The 22,679-nt window shown below is 53.3% G+C and overlaps 1 protein-coding gene across 1 annotated transcript; it reads left to right on the top strand.

Moving 5' to 3' along the window:
- The first annotated feature begins 443 nt into the window (after nucleotides 1-443).
- LOC101575928 (DDB1- and CUL4-associated factor 12-like protein 2) lies at nucleotides 444-1,898 on the top strand. Its single transcript, XM_004645153.1, has one exon. It carries the CDS (start codon nucleotides 444-446, stop codon nucleotides 1,896-1,898), a length of 1,455 nt encoding a protein of 484 aa, XP_004645210.1.
- Nucleotides 1,899-22,679: the final 20,781 nt, after the last annotated feature.

The raw sequence follows: 22,679 nt of genomic DNA, 5'->3' as shown, positions 1-22,679 counted from the left end.
CACTGCGGACTTCAGGCCAAAGGCTGACTTTCTGTCTGCCCTAATCCAATAGGTTGCGTTGCGCACGCACACTGACTTGTCCTAAAGCACTCGTCCACCCCTCATTGACTGTGATTCCTTCCTTCCCGCTCTCAGCCGAGTGGACTCAGTTCCCTTCGCGCGGCCTCTGCTAGCTCTATTAAGCTCCACCCCAACGGCCGAGGACTTCTGTCCAATCACCGACGTCCTCCCCACCTCGCAGCCAATGAACTTTTTACTCCGCCCACTACTTAGAACCTCCCCTCAGCCTCTCCCTGAGGGACCTCCTCACTTGCTTCCCCGATTCCTCCCAGCAGAGGGACTCACAGACGTCTTGCCCTTCCCACTGCCTCAGACACCTACCCTCCGTACCCGGCCTCCCACTTTCGCCTTCGCCAACCTCCTTCCCTCGCGCTAGATTCACCATGTCCGACGTTCCTTCCACCAGCCATCAGCCCGACCTCAACAGCGGTGTCCGTGACTCTAACACGAGGAGCAGCATGGGGCCACAGCAAGTAGGTGACAGCGGCAGGGGAGACGCCTCCCTGGGCCAGGCCCAGGCAGCCTCCGGGAGCAGGTCACCCCACACCTTGCTACCCCAAGAGCACAAGGAGCGGGCAGAGCGTCGCTCCCTGGTGCGCTACCTGCAGTGCCGCTCCGTGGGCGCACCAGGCCGCTTCCGTCTCCAGGGCGTTGAGCACCAGCTGCACAGCAGGGCAGTATCGATGCTGCCCGAGCTGCTGACTGAACGCAGGCTGGGCCTGGGCACTGTGGACAAGGTGTTCGCGTCGCAATGGCTGGATGCGAGCCAAGTGGTGTGTGGCACCAAGTGCAGCACGCTCTTCGTGCTGAACGTGAAAACGGGCCACATCATGCCTATTCCCCTGATGCAGGACAGGAGGGTCAGAAGGGCCCATGCTCTTCCTCCCTCTGGCATCTGCGCCATTGAGCTGAATCCCTCCGAGACGCTGCTGGCCACTGGGGGGGAAAACTCCAGCAGCCTCGCCGTCTACCAGCTGCCCGAACTGGACCCCTTGTGCCTGGGTGACCGCCGTAGCCACAGGGACGCGATCACCTCCATCGCATGGATTGGTGACAACGTGGCCGTGAGTGGCTCTTGGGATGGGACCTTGGCAGTATGGGAAGTGGATCCTGACAGGATGTCTAGCAGCCATGCGGGGCGCAGCGAGCAAAGGCTTCCCGTGTACGCTCACATCAGTCCAAGGGCTCTAGAGGTCTTCCCTGCAGGCAGTCATTACCCTGGTCACACCAGAGTGCGAGCGCTGGTTTTCAATAGGAAGAGGCAGGAACTGGGAGCGCTGTCCCTGAGTGGCTGCTTCCAACTCTGGAAAGCCCAGGGCACCCTGACCAGGCTGAAATTTCATAGGCTGCCCTTTGATGAAGCAAGCACGTGCATGACGTACTGTGACGACTTTTCCCTGTATGCCGTGGGCTTCCAGTCACATATCTCTTTATTGGATCTGCGGCAAGGCAACCCTAGTATTGGGATGCAGCCTATGTGCTACCTCCAGTGTGGCATTGACGTGCGCTCCATGAGTGCCCACCAGCATATAATTACCATGGGCACAGGCCACGGCAGGCTGTTCTTCTTCGACATCCGCACACGGAGGTTCCTGGAAGAGAGGTCTGTGAACAGCCCAGACGCCTTCCCTGAGCCCTCGGGCAGGAAGCTCAGGCTCACTTGTACCAAAGGCTGGATCAACCAAGATGACCTCTGGGCCAATGGTTTCCGTGGCAACGAGGATCCGCCTTATGCCGTTTACACCCACTGCTACAACTGGCCTGAGATGAAGCTCTTCGTGGGAGGAGGGCCTCTCCCCTTAGAACTGCGTGGGAACTACGCAGGCATCTGGACCTAAGCACCGCTGCCTCCTTCTCAAAGTACGCGGATGCCTTTCTCACTTCAGTCTACCCTTCCTTCTCAGACGGCCTCCGTGATTGTGTCTTTGTCTTTTGTCTTCCAGGCGGAACACACTCAGCGTTGAGTGGGCTGCTGAGAGATGAAGACCCTTGCTCAAGGACAAGTTGAGTCGTACTCTGTGTTCTCCTTCCTACCTAAGGCAGTCTGTAAGACTTTCCAGGGAAATAACGTAGGGCTTTTCTTCATTGCACTTTATACATGTTAGTTTTCTTTGCTTCAGTACGTGTGTGTAGTACCTAATGAATATGATCGTGGAGAGGAGTTGGTACAGGTCGCTGATGTATTGAGTTGTCCAGAGAATTTAATAAAATTGTTACTAATGTGTTGTCCTGACTGACTCACACCAGGAGATACGGTCATTGAAATCCAGCTGTATTCCTTTTCATTTATGCTTCTTATTACTATTATGACAGAATAGTTTTTTGTTATTTGTTCATTAATATGTTGTGACATGCAGTACACATTCCTTCCTTTGCAAGAAATATTCTTAATTTTGAACATTTTCTAACAGGGTTTGGACATCTGTTCTGGAAAGTTACCTACAGTATTCCCTCTGAGTTTATAATTTCTTAGCAATTCAAAAATAAATTCCAATTCTATACTACTTTTAGAAAATTTCACTTTTAGTTGTGATTACAGTGTACATTGTCTGTATATTCCTGGGACTAAAATGGTTATGGGTTTTTATTTCTTTTCTGGTCACTTTGATAGAAGTCTATTCTCTCGGGGAAATGATCATGAGAGAGTCTTGTGTTCATATGTGAATTCCACTTGTGAGAATGTTTTTGAAAAACACGAAGGTTTTGCTGACTTGAATGTTGTCAAATAATCTGGAAAACCAGTCTTTCTGCTTGCAAACCCAATTGCAATTTCAGCTTTTGGTATTTGGTAGTAGGATTTGAACTCAGAGCCTTGCACTCACCAGGCAGGGGCTGAACTGCACAGCTCTATAGCTGATCATGAGCTGAGCTTCAGGTCACCCATGCTTTAGTAGATGAACGCACGTGTATTCTTGGTACTTGCGTGTGCTCGGCATAAGACACTTCAGTGTGTGGGAACTGTTGAGACTTGCACGGCTTCGACAGAACTTAATGCCCTCCTTCAAAGCGAGGGTATCCATGTGAACATGTCACATGTGGGGAAGAACGCATACTGATCATTTCTGTAGACTGGATATACGCTCCCTGGTAAGTTTAATATCACATGTTGTATTAGAGAATAGTAAAGTTTCCAATTTTGTTGGTAAGTAATGATATAAGAAAATAAAAAGGGAGGATGCAAAATGAACCCATCTGGAACATTGTAAAAACAACAACAACAACAACAACAACCCTGCCAACTATGCTATGGAGAGGGTCCTGCTGCTGTTGCTTGCTGCTTCAGCATGTTCCTGCGTCCTGCCTGCCACGCCATGAGCTCCTTCTCCACCGTGGTGCCGCACTGTAATGCTGCCCTCCCTGGGACCAGGCACCTGTGAATGGAAACCTGTACATACTGTGAGCTTAAGAAATCTTTCTTTGTTTAGCTTTGGGGCTTGGGTATTTTGTCTCCACAATGACAAAATTAACTAAGACACTTAAGTTTGCAGACCAAAAATTAGAGAAAAAGGAGGGCCACAAGGAAAGCCAACACTTTGGCCCTAGTCTTCCAAGGTCAATTAAGACAGGACATATGAGAACTTGTACTGTAACGTCATGTAACTCGGTAGTGTCCCAAATTTTCTGATCAAGGAGATTATGGGGCCACAGAGGAAAGTGATTGATGATGTAGAGTGTGCCTAAGGAGAGTCACATGGAGAGAAAACATTCTCTCAGGCTGTCACAGAGAGCACATTGGCCAAGCAATGGCCGTGACTCATCCACATGACTGACACTCACAAAGGTTCTACAATCTGAGGTACAGGATCTCAGGATAAATCCTGAGGCGATTTCACTGACCTTGTCAGATACAGAAGTTTCATTTCTTGTTATATAGGTCTTGCTTTATCTTGGTCTTAACCATCCAGCTGAAAAGTATAAAGAGGAGGTATAAAAAGTAAAGCCATAGTAATATGTTGAGCTGTAAAAGGCTCAAGTCAACAACTTCTGACATTGCCAGTCCTACAGAAAACGCACTGCTATTCTGGACTACTAGACTATATTGGATTATTTTGCTGAATTCATGCACCTACAATATTTAAATGGCAAGGGAATACCCATCTCTGACAAAACTAAACAAAAAAAGGGGATACAAATGAAGGACCATTTGGTATCTGTATATACTGTAGATATAGATATAGATATAGATATACAGCTGCTTTCTCTTGATTCAATGAGAAGAAAGATTTATACTAATAGTGTTTGTGCAGGATATCATATGTTCATCTTGTACTATGAATAACCACTACAAAGACAACAATATACTAATTATTGAAACTGTCCTACTAATCGGTTTTGAAACTGTCTCATTGGTATTTGCTTCTCAATAAAATTAATTTTAAAAAAGACACAGTTGAGAGAGCAAATCCTCATTACAAGTGTGAGTACCTGACAGTAATTTTACAATCAGTATTGTACTGCAGGACAACTTCACTTAACTAATCATATCAGCTTTCTCTTGCCATCTAGTCTGTTTCTCAGATGTGAATATATAGCCAAGGGGAAGGGGCATTGATATCTCTTACTGAACTTGTCAGAAATGAAGCTGTACTAAAATCATCCTAAAATTTCTTTCATCTAGGTTGATCTTGTCTTATTCCAGTCTTAAATTTATTCAGAATGATTGTAATTAGGATAAACGTAAGAGACGTAAAAGGGAACAGGCAAGGAATTTTCTAGCTCTTTCATTCCATATGTATATGTGTAAATACTAGAAAAATGTAAGAAAAAATAGTGGTTTTTCTTTTTCAAAGGTGTCTTTATACTCAGTGGCAAATGAAATGCTAAATCACAAACACATAATTAACTGCGTAACGTTATTGAATAATTTTCTTAAGTATTTGTAGCATAAGCGACTCACAGGACACTTCTTTTTGCTTATATCACGCAGTACAGTGTGTTGAGCAATAAATGCCTAATATTTTAAAGCTCATTTTCAGACTTTTTTTAAAATTTTTTTTATTTTTATTTATTTGAGAGAGAGAGAGAGAGAGAGAGAGAGAGAGAGAGAGAGAGAGAGGTGTGTGTGTGTGTGTGTGTGTGTGTGTGTGTGTGGCCAGCTCAGCCCACCAGGGGGCGGGGCTGGCTGGCATGTGGTGCTGGGGATTGAACCGAGGTCCCTGTGCTTTTGCTTAGCTTGTTCTAAGTAGGTGCTTTAGACCACTGAGCCATCTCTCCAGCCCCATCATTTTCAGACTTTTAAGTAGAAATGTAATATTTCACTCTGAACCCTGGGTTCTGAGGCACAGCTCACTTTTAATTATAAATGAGAAACATGACACCACTCTGTAATGAATGGAATCACCAAGATGACTTTTTCTTTCTTTTTTTCCTGTATTTTAGGGAAGGGTCTACAGGGTGTTCAGGGTCTCACTACTAGGTCGGACTCGTAGTGATCCGCCTGTTTTCAGCCTCCCAAGAACTGGGATTACAGGTGCGGGCCACCATACCCAATCTCAGTTGCCCTCTCAGTGCCCACCCTCCGGGCTGGGGCCTGCACAGCAGGCCCGGGGATCGAACCTCTGGCCCCTGTGCCTGCCTGCTTGCTTGCTGAGCTATTTGGCTGGCCCTAGATGGCTTTTTTTGAGACAGGGTCTTGCTACATAGTTGAGGCTGGCTTCAAACTCACAGAGATCCTCCGGCCTCAGCCTCCTCAGTGCTGGGATTGCGGGGGGCACCACCACACCCAGCATCCAAAGGCGATGCCAAGTTCAAGGCCATCCTAGACAATTTAATGAGTCTACTTAGTATCTCAAATTAAAACATGAAAAGTAATGAGGATGTGGCTCAGTGGCAGAGTGCACTTGGGTTCTGTTTCCAGTAACAGAAGACAATTTCTTCTTTGAATCTGGCCAGGACTGTTCAGGATGGGTGGCAGCCCTGACCCAGGTGCTTGGCGACAGGCAGGCCCAGGCCACCATCCCATGGAAGTGTCTGACCACTCAACAGCAGTCAGGAGAGCTTCTGTCTGCCTTTGTGTTGTGGCTGGAAGTCATGCTGCAGAAAGTTCTCACCCAGGGGCCCTGCTTAGGGCCTCTGCCTTCCACACGGGCCTGAGGCAGGCGCTGACCAGGGCCACCCTAGCTGAGCCTCCAGCCAAGCCGTGAGAGCAGCGGGTTGTCTGCTGGCCTCCGATTTCTGTGGAGAGGCTGGCGCTCCATTTGGTGTCTGAGGCTCTGGAGGCCGATCGAGCCAAGAATAGGAGATCCCTGGTGGAGCACAGGGCCAGAGCCCGTGCTGACACCAGAGTCCATGCTAAGGCAGAGGCTGAGAATGTGGAGGCCCAGGAGGTGCAGGGGGAGGAGGAGGAGCAAGAGCAGCAGGAGGAGGAAGAGCAGCAGGAGGAGGAAGAGCAGCAGCAGCAGCCGAAGCAGGAGAAGCAGTGGTGGTGCCCCATGGCTTCGGGGCTGCTGCTGAAGGCCTGGGCCGGGCAGGGCCCTCTGACACTGCAGGGGCTGCCCCTCAGCTCAGATGGGCACTGTTTCTGCCTGGGCCACGAGGGTCTGAGTGTGGGCTGGAGAGCCTCAGCTAGCAGGAGAGGAGGAGGCTGAGTGGTCATGGGGGGCAGGCTCAAGCCTGTCCCAGAGGACTGTGGAATCCAAGATGGGGCTGGGTTGATCACCACAGCAAGGAGAATCATCTCCCAAGGCCCAGAGGCCACCTATCTGCTCAGGGGCCAGCACTGGGGCTCAGCGGGAGGCGAGGCCAGGGCCCCTACATGCCTGTGCACCTGAAGCCAGATCCAGGGAGGAGCCTGGTAATCCCCACCAAACTCCCGCATCTTTCCACTCCCCAGGGGGCTCTGGCCACCACCACCACCCCTTCCAAATGACCCAGGCCAACATGGGTACACTATGGAGAAGAGGCCATCTCAAGCATGCCAGAGGCCTGGCTCTCTAGCAGGGCCGACCGCCCCATCATCCCTCCGTTCATAGTTGCTCTGCCTTGAGAGACTGCTTTGTGTCCCAGGAAGATTACTGGTGTCCCCAGCACCCTCATGAGCCACGTCGCAGGCAAACAGGCACCCTATGCTAGCCGCGTGCCTGAGCAAAGCCGTGAGGTGTGGGTCAATCCTGGGCAGAGGGCCTGGCTCACCCAGCGCTGAGCTGCCTCCCCTCACCGGACTTCTGCTTGAGATGGCCTTATGTTCCCAGCACCGCTTCATTGTTACCCCATCTGGGAACTGCTCACCTTGCTGGTGGATTCATTCTAGGACACCTTCTGGAACTGTCCGTTTCCCTGTCCCTTTCTAGGTCACCCTGAGTCGTTCTGGGAGAGGCCTTGGGATCCTGCGTTACTGCTTGAGCTCCTGTCCAGGGCATTGCCTTATTCCTCCGTCGAGCTTGGTGCAAATTTTGTGTGCTGGGGTCGACCTTTCTTTCTTCCAGGGCTTGAAACAGTGCGAGGTATTATGCCTTCCCAGCTTGTGCTGGCAAGTCTGCTGTAGTTGCAGTGGCTTTTTCTTGCGGTACTGGGGATTGAACGCAGGACCCTGTGCTTGCCAGGCAAGCGCTTATTCTGCTGAGCTATCTCCCTGGCCCAACAATGGCTTTTTTAAGGAGTGATTCATGGTCTCAGCCAACACTTGGCATGGTTCTGTTATGCAATGTTTTGGGTGCACGTTCTGGAATCTGCCTGTTCTATGCCTGGGAGAGGTGCTTTTCTGAGCACGACTCCCTGGGTTTCCACTGGCCTCACTAACTTGCCTGGTGCATTGTTCATATTTGTAAGGTTTCGTGCTATCACATCTGTAGATAGATTTTTATGCCATTTGTATTGTTTTCTCTGTTCTCACAAATACCGGTTCAGCTTAGAGTCCCCTTCTCCTTGTCGCCTAGCTGCTGTTCCCTCCATTTCTCACAGCCTGTTGCTGTGAAGGCAATGTTGCAAAACCTGCTCACCAGCATTAGCTCCGCCTTCTCCTTCCGGGGTGCTGTCCTCCACTGGCCATCACTCCCCACGGTACCAACAGCATTTGTAGGCTCCTGAATCTCTGCTGGGCACCATGTTGTGAGCCCTAATCCTTCCCTACCTGCTCAACTGCACGCTGCATGTGCTTTGCTGAGCTCGGCTAGTGTTTCACTGCTGTCTCCCGAACCCTGATGAGCACTTGTTCGCTGGGTCCCCTACCTGTTAGGTGTACCTTCTTGCTCATGCTGAGCGTCGCACTGAGCTGCTTTTGGCCCCTCTCTGGTCATTTCAAGTCATCCAGCGAGGGGCTTCTGCTTTGCTCCCTCTTGGTGCCCCGTGGGTCAGGCTCAGGAGAGCAGGAAGCTTTTGGAAGCGCATTGAGCCTGGCTGTCTCCTGTCTCTACTTTGCTGTTCTCAAGCCATGTGCTCTGGGTGCTGAGGTTTGCAGATTTGGTTTCACTGGAAAACTTTTTGCTGTTCTGGAGGTTTCTTTTGGCAGCTCCTGATTTACACGGAGGTCCTCGGGGCATGTTTGATGGCAGGTCCTTGTGTCTGTGCCAAGCTCCCAGATCCCCTGCCATGCCACTGTGTCGTCGGCCAGGCACTCACATTTCTGGACGTGGGCCAAGGATTGTTGATGACACAAATAGAATCCAGGCATCGCCGTGTGCAGGAAAACAATGAATGCCAGCTGCTATGCCAGCCTGGCCACAGCAAGAAAATGGGCACCACGTACAGGAGAACATGAACTAGGTAAGGCAGGCTCTAAGAATCAATGATGTATACTCATCATTATCTGAGAATGCTCTATGGGCCGGCGGGACAGCTCAGCCGTCCAAAGCATCTGCTCAGGCAAGCTTAGGAAAGGTGTAGGGACATGGCTTGATGCCCAGCACCACGTGCCCTGCCAGCCCTGCTCCCAGGGTGGGCTGATCCAGCCACACACACACACACACGCGCCCGCGCGCGCACGCACACACGCACGCACACACGCACATACAGAGAATTCTACGGTTCTAATATAAGCACTAAATCAAACCAAATACTGCCATCTTGTTGCTGTCTACTATCAGAGTATACAGCGCTGGAGGAACAAGTGAGCAGAACTCATGAGTGAGAACAGGGAGGTAACTCTCTAAGCATTCATAATCTCTAACTGCTACTCCCAAAGAATGGAGGCAGTGGGGACGGTAATACAAGAGAAAACTGGGAAGTTAATTAAAGGTTAGAAGGAAGAGAGAAAAGCGAGATAAAGACTCTCATTAAGAAATGGAATTCAGGGCCGGCAAGACAAATCAGCGGTCTAGAGCGCCTGCTTAGGCAAGCTTAGGCAAATGCACAGAGACCCTGGCTCCATCCCTGCACCACATGCCAAGCCAGGCCTGTCCCTAGGGTGGCCTGAGACAGCCACAAAAGAAAAGAAAGTGGAATTCATACAATTAGATGTATGTATCACGAGGTAGCAACGATGGCTGGGAGATACCTCGGCGGACTAAACGCCTGCCTGGCAAGTGCAAGGACCTGCTTTGAATCTGTGGTACTGCATACTGAGCCAGCCTCTGCAACCTTGGCATGGCGACACACGCCTGTGGTGGGAATCCTGGGCGTGGTGGCACCGGCCTGTGATCCCAGTGCTGGGACGCTGAGACAGGAGGATCACTGGAGTCTGAGCTGTGTAGAGAGACCCTGTACCAAATAAGTGAGCAAATAAAAGATGGGGGAAAAATGAATTTTACAAAAGAAAGTAGCAGGCAGGGAAAAGAAGGAAGAAGACAACCCTTTCTACCACACAGAGCAGAGGGGACTATAAGGACGTCTGTCTATACAGTTAGTCATCTGCATTCCTTTCCACAATTGGAGCCTTGGGCTCCAGGTAGGCATAGATGGCACAGCCCACACTGGGGACCCATGGGGGCCCGAGGTGTCCCACTGTGCTCCACAGCTCTGCTGTCTGCACACCCGGGATGGAAGACACCACCCAAATCAGGCTGTGTCATTTTTACCTTGGTAAACGTGAAATGCATCAGGCCACTGCTGTCTGCTAGATACAGGCCTTCAGGCAGGGCTTCCAGGAGCGTGTGAACTGCTTTCCGGCAGGTTACTGTCAGGCGCCGTCGTGCCTGGGAGCCAGGCTCTGCAGCACTGGCACCTCCCAGTGGAGGTCAGGGTCCCATGTCCCACCCAGCCCAAGGCTCACCTTCTGGGGGGGCGTCTATGGCTAGCCCCACCTTGGAATGAACGTTGTTTGCTTCATGTGAAAACAGATTCCCCCTGAAAATTTGCCTCCTTGCTCCAAGTGGACCAAGATTCAAGTAAGCCCTGGTCCTGTTTTAGGGGAAGCACGGAAGGCTTTGATCCCTGGCTGATGATCGGCACACGGTTGATTGCCTACTTGTTCCACTGCTCTGCAGGAGGTGGTACCGTGCGATGGCTCCGACACAGATTCCAGGTGCTTGTGTGTAGTCAGCAGAGGCCCGCAGGTGTGATGCAGCCCAGAGCAAAGCAGCGCCTGTGAGCTCCTCGAACCAATCCATTGGCTTTGCTGGACTTATGAGTCTGTCCCAGGCCTAGGTGACTTGGGCGAAGAGCAGGGGCTGGCATGCTGAAAATGGAATTCTCCACACCGGTGATTCCAGCACAGACTGTAGTGGCCTGACATATTCTGAGAGCTCTGAGGGAAAGACAAGGCAGGAACGGGTGACGGTGTCCCTGGACGGCTCCGTGCACCTCTGGAAGCCTGGAGAAACCTGTCCAGGCCTCGGACTTTAGCCTACCTTTGACCAGGAAACGTTGTGCCTCCCTGTCATCTCTGAACCCTTTCTCTCCTTGCTGGGACAAAAGACCCAACACCCAAACTTCAGGAGCAGGTGTTGATTAGCTCAACAGTTAGTGGAGGTTTCAGTCCATACTGGGCTCGCTCCAAGGCAGGTGCCTCATGGCAGAGGGCAGCAGCTCATGGTGGTGGAAAATAGCAAAAAGCAAAGGGGGGGAGTGGCTTTGGCTGCCAGCAAGCCTCCCTCGCCTGCTCACATTTGGATGCAGAGTCTCGGCCCCAGGAGATCCCAGCATGGGATCAAGAATTAATCACAAACTCCAGAAGCCACCCCATGACTGCATGCGGCTTTGGGGGGACACCTAGACTCAAACCATAACACTGTGAGGAGGTTTCCCTCAATGCAGTGGGCTCCCACGCTCACGGTTGTCTGTTGGATCTGGCCAAGGACACACGGATAGCAGGATGCAGCACGTGTGTAGCATACAGGATGGCACTGTTGTGCACTCCATGAGTGCCCACCGGCCTCTGATTACCATGGGCACAGGCCACGGCAACCTGTACTTCCCTGATATCCGGGCACAGAGGTTCCGGGAAGAGAGGTCTGTGAACAACCCCGCATCTGTCCCTGAGCCCTCGGGCAGGGAGCTCAGGCTCACTTGTGCCAAAGGCTGGATCAACCAAGATGACCTCTGGGCCAATGGTTTCCGTGGCAACGAGGATCCGCCTTATGCCGTTTACACCCACTGCTACAACTGGCCTGAGATGAAGCTCTTCGTGGGAGGAGGGCCTCTCCCCTTAGAACTGCGTGGGAACTACGCAGGCATCTGGACCTAAGCACCGCTGCCTCCTTCTCAAAGTACGCGGATGCCTTTCTCACTTCAGTCTACCCTTCCTTCTCCGGCGGCCTCCGTGATTGTGCCTTTGTCTTTTATCTTCCAGGAGGAACACACTCAGCGTTGAGTGGGCTGCTGAGAGACGGAGACCCTTGCTCAGCCCAGATCAGAGTTTACATGTTGGATGTCCTTCCTCCCAAAGTATATGATTTTCCATGGAAGTAATTTAGGGTTATTTTTTGTTTAAGCTTATATTTTCCAGTTGTGGTTCTTCATTATTGCATGCGTGCAGTGCAGGGTGATCGCGGCCCTCCACAGGGAGTGGTATGGGCACCTGACATCTGTAGCCGTGCAGAGGGTTCAGCAGGCCCCTTGCTGGCGTCTGCCCTGGCCTGGACGGCGTGTGCTCTCTGCGCAGATGTGTGGTCACGGCCAATCGAGGGTATTTGTTTCCTTTTTCTCCTGCTCCTCTTACAAGAAAATTATTTTCGGTCTTCTTTCATGAGTGTCTTGTGACATGCAACACCCATTCTTCATTTGATACATTTTCTAACAGGTTTGGGGCATCTGCTCTGGAGTGTTAACTACAGATTTATCGCTTATGTGCTATTCAAAACTAAATTTCAGTTCTATAGTGCCCTTAAATACATTTCCCTTTCTCATTGCGACAATTTTGTGTATAGTTCTTACGTTCCCTGTATTAAAATGGATTTTTGTTCCTTTGCTTTGTTTCTTTGATAAATTCAATTTGTTAGAGAAGGAATAATCACAGAATCTTGTGTTTCTATTTAAATCCCTGTTGCTGTGAATATTTTTGGGAAAACAAAGGTTGTCTTGATTTGAGTGCTCCCAATTAATCTGTAAAATCTGATTTTCTCTCTCACAATCCTGGTTTCAACCTCAGAGACCCCTGTCTTTCAGTAGAGGAACGCATCTCAATTTATGAAATTTCTTTGCGCTTATTAGCATGAGTTTGGCATCTGTGGGAATGTTTGTGGTTGGAGCAATTTACACAGAATTCAGTGCCTTCATTGAAAGCAGGGCTGTCACCTGTGGCACAGAGGGAAGAACCCATGCTGACTGCGTCCATGGGTTGGGCCGCGTGCCACAGATAGCTTAATGTGCAGCGCTGTATTGTCGCAAGTCCAATTTTCAGTCGTGTTGATGAGCAACGGTATAGAACACAGCGGTAAAGGAGCTAAGTCACCAATCTGCAAACTCCTGAAAAGACCAGCAAATACATGCAGCTTAAATTCACGCCTGGTAAATTTCTAGTGTTACGTACCAAAAGAAGAATAGCACGTTGTTAGAAATGAGCACACAGGAAATGTGCTGCAGGGGGGCTGGGTGGTAGAGTAAAGAGGTCAGCGTGAAGGACAAATGCTCGAGGTGATATGAATGCACAGACACAGCGGCTTCCATGCGGGTGCTGCTGCCTCAGGTGTGAGGGCGCCAGAAGTGAGGACGGAGTGGAGCCGGGGCTCAGAGCGGCTCAGGCCCTGCCGCGCTCAGCTGGCAATGTGTCCGCTGGGCTGTCCCTGCCTCTCCTGCTGCCCTGCCGCCTGATCTGAGGTGGCATCGGTGGGCAGGCAGAGGAAGCTCATGCCCCTGGGGCCACAGTGAGTGCCTGGCCCTTCCTGTCCTGAAGCCCAGCCCCGGTCTCGATCCCCCACTCATAGGCCCCCCGACATGGATGATGCCCTCCTGTCCTGCCTGGAACTGGAGCATGGCAGTGTGGCCCTGATGGGTCTTGTGAGGTCCTGCAGAGCCTCCGGGGAGGTGTGCAGGCCTTGTGTCACGGCAAGTTTTCCAGAGCAGAATGACCTGGCCTGTGGGGACAGAAGCTCAGCAGGAGACCGGTGAGTGCAGGAGAGCAGGTGCCTGGCATTGGGGAGTGAGGTTTGGATGCAGAACCATCCCTCCTCCTAACCCCCAGGCTGCTGACTCTGAGTTGCTCTCTCACTGGGCACCACCTGCTGATCTACTGCAGACCTGCACCAGGAACCTGACCTGTGGCTTAGGGGCAGCCTTGGTGCAGAATGCCCAGTGCCAGGCCCCTTACGCTTGCCCCCCCCTTTCCATGGGAGAACCGCCACTCCTTCCCTTGTGTGAGCATAGGATGCAGGCATGCGCACTGCAGAGGGCTCAGCAGGCCCTCCCTCCATGCTCTCCTCCTTGCAGTGAACCTCCAAGCGCTGCAATTGAGTTCAGACGGGCAGCACTAGAGGAAGAGCTCACTGGGCCTCTGAGGGACTCAACCACCCAGGAGGACTGAGTCAGAGCCTGCACTGCCATTTGATCCAGCTGGGCAGTGACGTTTCCTAAACGCTGTGCCAGCACTTCTGGCAACCCCTGAATGCAAATCTGCTCAAAGGCACAGCAAGATCGGAGCCCTGTTCTTGGTTCCCCAAGTGCCTGGCTGTGCGGCACGCAAAGCTTGAGTGACTCGTACTGCTCTGAGAAATGTCGTGTGCCTCCCCGAGCATTTGAGAGTTTGGCCTTTTGTATGTCTTCTTGAGAAATAGCCTTGCGGGTGTTTGAGCTTTCTCTTTTATTATTTTTTTGCTTTTTGCTTTTCTTTTTATTTCTTTTTTCTTTTTGTCTTTTTCACACGGTGTCTTGCTAGGACATTCAGGCTAGAGTTCCACTCAGGTTGTAGCCAGGCTGCTTTGAGCTTGCAGCAGTCCTCCTGCCTCAGCCTCCCTGAAGGCTGGGAACACAGGTGTGCGCCTCCAGGCCTCGTTGGAGCATTCTTTCCTCACTCTGCATTCAGTTCATTTTTGCCAAGGCCATGAGAACGAACTAAAGCATGCTTCTGCTTTTCTGCGTCCTGGTTTTTCTGTGTCAACTGTAGAAGAGGCTGGCCTTCTCCACGGCTTCTTCTTGCTCCATTTTACCTGTGTACCTGCAGATGTCAGACATGCGTCTGTTAAGACCATCTGGAAGTTCTCAGCCTCTCGGATTTATCTTCACTCTTTGCAGAGTTTCAAATTCATTCCAAATGATCATGAGAAGGATAAACACGGGAGGTAGAAGTGAGCAGGCAAGGACTTTTCGGTCCTTGTTCTGCAGGATGTATATGTGTAGCTAACAGAAAATTTTAAAAATTAATGTGTCTTCTTTTTTGAAGATCCCCTTATAGTCCCTTGTGAATAAAGCGCCAAATTCTTAACTCGTGATGTGAGCGCGTACTATTGTTGAATCGTTGACTTACGTATTGCCCTTGTAAGCAACAAACAGGACATTTCTCCTGGTTCGTATCCTGCAATCCAATGTACTGAATGAAAAATGCCTAATATTTTAAATTTCTTTGCCAATTTTTAAATCAAAACAGAATGTCTCTGAGTCTGTATCCTTGATTCCTAGGCACATCTGCCGGCATTACAAATGGGCCACACGACAGCGCTCTGTATTGGGTGGAGTCATGGAGAAGTTCAGTTTTGTTTTTCAGAGAGGGCCTTGCAATGCAGTCCAGGCTGCCTTCAAGAGATGCTCCTGCCTCAGCCTCTCGAGGGCTCGGATCACAAGCGGCCAGCACCATGCCCAGCGCCGAAGCTGTGCTTCCAAAGGACTGGGGTGTAGCTTTGCGCCAGAGCCTGTGCTTAACAGGAGTGCAGCGGAGCATCACGCAGGCGGCAGGAGGGAAGGAGGTGGGGTGTGATCCGGAGCAGGTTCCTCAGCTCCTCCGGTCTTCCGTACAGTGGGTTCATGGGGAGGAGAGTGGGACTCTGTTGCTCAAGGTCAAATGTGAATTAAGCTAGGTAGAGTGGCCCGTGCCTGTCAGATCAGCAGGCAGGGAGGCTGAGGCAGGAGGATCGCAAGTGCGAGACCATCTGGGACAATTTAACGAGGCAACTTAGCGATGGGTCAGGACTCAAAGCTTCCCGGGCACTTAGCCCCAAACATTCCCTCCCTTGGTTTCCTAGGTAACCTACCCCAACCCCAATGCCAACCGTGCCACTCATTGTACTCTGGTCTCGGCTCACTGCCCCTTGACCCATGTTGGTCTCAGCTCACTTCCTTCTGACCTAAAAAACCTAAACCGCAAGGAAGATAAATGCTGTCCACCTGCGACGTGGCTTTTCCAGCCCGAAATCACCCTCCCTGAAGATCCCACAATGTCTCCGGCCCCCCTTTGTGCGGTGCTGTCTTGGCTCCCGAGACAGCCCCTGCGTGCACTTCCAATAAACCTGCTGTATCCGTGTCAGTGTCTCTGCTCTGGCTCTGCCGCGTCGGTTGGACCTTGTATTCGGTGCCGAAACCCGGGAGGGGCACCTAGTCCCGGGGCCCGGACTGGTCCTTCCCGACCAGCGCTTCGCTCTCCCCGCGGTCTCCGTCCGGCCAACCTCTGCGCGGACCGCGAGCTTCGGACATCGCCCGTTGCTGACGCCCACATCAGGACGCCTCCTTCGGAAACTGCGAGACCTTGTCCCACTTCGTGCCTCTCTCAGCTCTGTCCCCGCTCCCGCAGCCAGTCTTCGTCTCCTCGCGGGCTTCTCCAAAGCCTCCTTCGAGCCTGCGCCTCCCTCCACTGGGACTCCTTCGACCACCCTGGACTGGCTAGCCTGTGAATTCCTCCAGGGTTCCCTCCAGGATTTCTGCGACTCAGACATCCTCTTCTGCTCTTTGCTTTCTGTTTCATCCTGATTTCTCCCAGAGGACCACCGTCTCTACCCTGCACGGCTCGCGTCCGGCTCTTGGCCTCTCGGCCAGCCCTGGCCCTACGCTACGAAGTCGTGTCGACTCGCCGAGCCGCTCCTTCCCCTGCTCAGCCTCCTCTGCCAGCGGGGACGCCCCCTCAGGGGCTTTGGCTCTAAGGCGCTGTTTGAGGCTCCCGCGACACGATCGTCGTCTTCGGTCTCCTCTCACCCACCCTCCACTCCGTCTTCTCACCATTTTCGGAATTCCTCTTCAATACCGTCGCAAAACTGTGCTTCTGTCCTAGACAGTCTCAAGTCTGTCCCTAGAGGCCCTTTAGGCTGCTCGTTCCTCCGAGTAAAGCGCCTCGTTTTCTCTGTCAAACACTCTGGCCACTCGACGAATTGGACAAGGGCTCAATCTGGCCACCAGATGGCAGCCTAGACTCTAATATATGCCGCGATCAACTCTGCCCGGCTTGCAACCCTCAACAAATCCTTCTTGCCGGACGACCTAGGGCACCTAGCTTAGAAGGCCTCCCCTCTGCGCCGAGCTCTCCTGAACTCCCGGATGCCCCTCCTGCACATCACCGCACACATCAGCCGCTCGCTGATCCCCTCCCTCCTCCATACCGGGGACCACCTACGCCTCCCCGTGCTCCTCCTCCTGCGCCACTTTGAGACCTGCCCAGCCCCTTCTCCTCGCCCCCTCCTCTCACCCTGACCTCTTCGTCTGACTCCCCTGTAGTCCGTAGCAGCCCCGCCTTCCCCCACCCGGTCTCCTCCCTCCTGCCGCGACGTCTCTACGTTGAACTCTCACATCCCTGCCTCTGAGCTCTTTCCCTTGCGTCAGGTGGCGGGCGCAGAGCGTTTAGTCAATGTCTACCAGCCCTGGACCCTCGCGGGCACTTCTCAGATCCAGAAAAGCCTGGGCTCCTCTACGACAGACCCCGACGCCTACACAATGAATTTCAATGTCTGACTCAAGTGTACCAGCTAACTTGGAATGACATCTGCGTCACCCTGTCCTGCACGCTACCCCGGAGGTAAAGGAGTCTGGCGGGCTGGCTGACTGAGGGGGGACACGCAGGCGAGGTCCACCGCACAGACCCCGCCTCCCCCACCCCAGCCCAGGCAGTCCCTAGGGAAGACTCAAATTGGAATTATCAACGAGAGGGCCAAGGCACCCGCGCCCGGGACCAAACGCTCATCTGTCTGATTTCAGGGCTCAAAAAGGCTTCCTGACAGGCCGTCATTCGGAACACGCTGAGAGAAATTACCCAGGGTCCAAATGAAAACCCTGCCTCCTCCGTGGCATGCCATTGGCCATTCGCAGGCTCTCACCCGCTACGCCTGGCTAGACCCAGACAGCCCTGAGGGGGAGTTGGCTCTGAATAACCATTTCATTTCCCAGCCATCTCCGGGTATTATGAAAAAACTCAAGAGACTTGAGGGTGGCCCAAACACCCCCAGTGAACGCTCCTGAACCTGGCTTTCAAGGGCTACAATGGGAAGGACAAACAGGAGGCCGAAAATAAGTTGGCTGTTACAAAAGAAGAATTAGCAGCTCCTGGCAGCCGCCCTTAGGCCCTCTCAACGAAAAGGACTCACAGGCCTAATGCCAAATCAGCCCCCAGGACCCTGCTTCAAAATGCAACCAAGGGGCTCATCAGATGGGGCATGAGCATGCCAAACTCCACACCGCCGCCCGGCCATGTCCACGCTGCAAACAAACGGGCCACTGGATGGCGGACTGTCCCTCACACAAAAAGGGAGAAACCTCTGCCACCAAAGTAAGCCCCAGACAAGCGGTGCTCACAGACCCACTGGGCCTTGCAGGGCATGGTCAAGATGGAAGGGTCCCTGGGCCTCCACGCAAGTCCAGCTTACCTGGGAAGAACCTAAGGTTGCTGTCCAGGTGGCAGGTAAGCATGTTTCATTTCTTAATGTAGACATGGGGACCTCCTGGTCTATCTTCCCATCATACCCAGGGCCAACACTTCCTTCAAACGTCACTATGGTCGGATTCGAGGGCCTACCCCATCAGCCTCCCTGCACGGGACTTCTACCATGCTTAAGAGGATCAAAACTTTTTACACACTCGTTCCTCAATGTACCCTCCTGTCCTACACCCCTACTGGGGCGCGATGCCCTAGCTAAACTCCCCATGTCTCTTTCTTTTCCAAAACCCTTGAACCCCTGTCTTCTAATAGCCTTACTACCCTCTAATACCCCAGCTACCCCAACATCTCCCACAGATTTTCCTTCAGATAAGGTCAATCCCCAGATATGGGACACTTCCCGGCCTACCTTAGCCGCACACCATACACCAGTTAAGATAATCCTTAAGGACCCAACCTATTCTCAACCTGCCCACGATTCCTCAACTCACTTAAGTACAGACTAGGTATAAAACCCCTCATAGACAGATTACTTAAACAAAAACTACTAATACCAGCCCACGCCCCCTATGGCACCCCTACCCTCCCTGTCAGGGAGCTTAATCGATCCTACAGGCTAGAGCAGGACCTAAGACTGATCAGCTCCACAGTGCAGCCAATCATGCCCACAACCCACACACTGTGCTCAGGAAAGTCTCCCCAAATAATACCCACGTCTGGGTGCTGCACATTGCAGACCCCTTTTTCACCATCCCCTTCAACCCTCTTTTTACCCTCTCCTTGCTTTCACTTGGGCGGATCGAGCCTCTCAGCTGGCTACCCAGCTCACCTGGACAGTCCTCCCCCAAGGATTCCGGGACAGCCCCCACTTCTTTGCACAAACTGTGGCTTCTGACATAGCCCAGCTCGACCTTTGCCCCAGACCCTCTTCTAATCCGTCGACGACTTGCTCCTCTGTAGCCCTTCCCTCTCCTGCTCCCATACTCACACCGTCCTCCTCCTTAACTTCCAGCACACAGGGGCTACCGAGTTTCCAAATCCAAAGGCCAGTTGTCCTTAACTTCAGTCAGATATTTGGCTTCCGGCTCACCCCTACCTCACAGGACCTCACTGCTGATGGAAAGCAGGCCCTCAGAGAGATCACTGTCCCCACGACCAAACAACAGGTCCTTTCTCTCCTAGGCCTAGCCGCACATTTTCGCTTTCGGGCATCCTGCTTCGCGGCCCTCGCTCGCCCTCTTTAGGAGGCCACCCCCCGTCCTTCGGAGGAATCCCTCAGCCTTTCGCACCTATGGAGAGGACTTTCCTGGACCTCCAGGCAGCCCTCTTAAGGTCCCCAGCCTTGTTCTCCTGGACCTCACCCAGCCTGTCCACCTGTTTGCAACCGAAGCTTCTGGCATGGTGCTGGGAGTCATATGCCTATACAAGGGACCCTCCCGAGCCTATCAGAACAGTTCGACCACACGATGAAAGGATGGTACCCCTGCCTACCAGCCTCAGCAGCGGCTGCCAGCCTCACCCAGGAAGCTCTGAATCTCACTCTCCACCATCCAATTTCAGTAGACTCCCCATGCCACCTGACCGACCTCCTCTCTCACAAAGCCCTCCTCCTGGGAGCTCCCTCCCAGCTCCAACTCTTTCCTTTAACATTCACTGAGAATCCCCTCATATCCCTGCAGCCTTGTGCACCACTAAATCCAGCCACCCTACTCCCCCTACCTCAGGCTGACTCACACATGGGTCTGAGGTCACCCCTGGGCAAGAAGCCCTGCTCACACACACCTCCCAGCCGTCCACCTGCAGCCTGGGACCATGCCCTGAGCTTCCTTCTGTGCCAGCCACAGCTCCACTCGCGCCCGTCCAAAGAGCTCAAACTCTACTTTCTACGAGTACATCTGGGCTTGTCCTTGAGGGACGTGTGTGCTCTCTTCTGAGCGGAGACCCTGAGACTGGTTCCAAGTGAAGCAGGCAAGAGTGGACACTGAGGGCGTTGTTGACGTGTACCCGTGACCTTCTTGGTGACCCTGAATATGACCTTTGACAGGATGAACTGGACCAGGGATGGAGGAAGAATACCAGAAAACAGGCCCTGATGGCCCACTGTGTTGATGCCGGAACGCAGGTTTCTTGCCCTGGTGGGGCGTTACCTGCTCTCCTTTCCTGTGTCCTTTGTTATCCATGGTGCAGGGCCACCTAGATGTTGTTCCCTGAAGTCAGCGGACATTGGCAGGTACCGTTATCCTGGCAAGAGGCAGATCTGGGGCTCTGTAGCAGGCAGATCTTGGCAGGAGATCCGACGCAAGGGAGGATGGGAAGTTAAAGCACCCCCATAGCGCAGTGGACTGCGGGTGGGCGCCGGGACCTGAGGACCCTTTGGGCCCCGAGGAGGTCCTCTCTGTTTTGGCATGTTTCTGCCATGCTTCACTGCAAAGATTTCTCCAGCAAACTTCCCTAAACATGATGCGGGAGCAGCCTCCTGTCTCGGCTGTGAGCACCTGAGGGTGGGTGCTGCAGCCCCGGTAGGGGTGCACAGGTGGGCTCAGCGCGGGGGGGGGGGCTGGGCGCCTGAGGGGCTGTGGAGTGCTCTGGCCTGGCCTAGTAGGACAGCAGGATGCTGGCGGGTGTGGGTGCCCGCCCACCAATTGCTCCTCCCCGGCCTTTTCACCTAGGCCTGCTGCAAGGCCCGGGGCCACACACCAGCTCCTATGCCTCAGCCCTTTGGGCTGCATTTTCCTCCCTGTCCTTAAGTAAGCACTTCAACTTTCCTGTCAGAGACACAGTGTCCATGAATAGGACACCTGTTTGTGTGTGTGTGACAAACTGTCCCACACCTGGCCCGGGGCCTGTGCCTCAAGTCCTCTGGGGCCTTGCTTCTCCCCGCAGGCAGCCTTCCCTCTGTCTGAGGAGTCATCCTCCCACAGGGGCTTCCTCATGCCTGAAGGGGTGGGGCAGGGGGAGACCCTACACCCACATAAGGCTGGGTAGACAGAGCCTCACACCACTGGACTCTATAGGCCCTGACACACTGAGCAGGCTGAGGAACAAGGCCTGCGAGGAGTACCAGGAAGGGGTCAGGCAGCTTCCCAGGGCTCAGGCCTCCAGCTGTGCCTCTTTGGCCTGCTCTTTGGTGACTCCATCTGGCCATCGAACCCCACAGCCTAGGACCCGAAACGGAGAGCGCAGAGCCAGGCTGGCTTCTGCCCTTTGCTGGGTCCTGGCCCAAGTCTCTCTCTGAGTCCCTGCAGGTGGACATTCAGCTCAGTCCAGCACTAGGGTGCTCTAGACGCTGTAGCCACCAGCAGCCTGTAGGCCCCTCTGTCTGCGCTACAGTTGGCCACATGGGCTCTGCCGTGTCCTCCAGGAAGCGGCTCTGCTGGGACTCGGGCGGGGCCCATTGCTGCCATGACATGTGGTGCTGGTCCAGGGGTGCAAACGACGTCCAAGATAGACGGACTCCCTGTCCTACCAGACTGTCCCGTCCCAAACTGACAGACACCTGTTTCTCTCAGACACGGGGGAGACCGGAGCTCTGCAGCAGTCAGCCCTTCAGGCCCTGGCACCGGGACCTTCTCGCAAAGCAGGTGCAGCAGTGTGCCTCCTGGTGTGCTGTGGAAGGTGACGGTCTTGGGCCCCAGGAAGGCCACCCCTTTCTGTGGCACCCCACAGCATCCAACCAGACCTCATGTGCTCTGCTGACCCCCGAAGGGGTGACTTTATGTGGTGGTGACAGAAACACCGGCACCTGGAGAGAAGCTACAGCCCTGAGGGGGCCTTAGCCTGCAGGCTGAGTTACAGTCAGGGGCAGGGTTCACAGGGAAGGCAGAGTAGGGCGTCTGGAGAGCGTGCAGGTAACCGGTACCATAGAGCATGAAGGTCATGTGCAGCTACCAAGGGGCAGGACCATGGGTGTGTCACATGCAGTGTCCTGGCACGGGTCATGGGAGAAGTGGTGTGTTGGGGTAGAGCCTGGAGGGGTAGGTAGATGGGGTCTGCTGCCTATAGGGCTTGGGATGTCCTCTCCTACTCTGATTCCTGAAAGTGGACCCCATGGAGCATGAACGGGATGTTTATTGGAAAGGGAATCGCCTTTGCAGTTAGCCTTGGAGGTGGCAGCAGCCGCCACAGTCATGGAGAGGGGGCCTTCCCCCGAAGGGCACTGCGTATTTCGGGTTGCTTCCTTGCTGGGGACCATCCCAAGCACAATGCAGCAGGGATGCCAGGAGAAGGACGCAGAGGTTTACTATGAACACAGCCTCTCTGCACACAGCCCGAGGACAGGACCGGGCTCTCTGCTAGGCAGTGGGCACGCGACAGGCGCTGATCTGCTCCCTGCTGCCAGCGGATCTCTTTCTCGTCTCCCTGCAGATCTTCCTGTCAAATAGGTCCTTCTCTCGGGGCCGCACCGGGGGCCCCTGCAGGTACTTCTCCTCTGCGTCCTGGTAGTCCAGGCCCTCCAAGGCGGCCGTGGAGCAGATCACGGCTTCTGGCAGCAGAACCTCCAGCACCAGTCGCACCTTGTCCACAC

The sequence above is a fragment of the Octodon degus genome, unplaced genomic scaffold (genome assembly GCF_000260255.1).
Source record: "Octodon degus isolate 3935 unplaced genomic scaffold, OctDeg1.0 scaffold00218, whole genome shotgun sequence".
Classification (NCBI taxonomy): Eukaryota; Metazoa; Chordata; class Mammalia; order Rodentia; family Octodontidae; genus Octodon; species Octodon degus.
This window is presented reverse-complemented; position numbering and strand designations above follow the sequence as displayed.

Excerpts from the sequence above, each read along its gene's own strand:
- LOC101575928 (XM_004645153.1), top strand. The coding sequence starts at position 444 with ATGTCCGACGTTCCTTCCACCAGCCATCAGCCCGACCTCAACAGCGGT.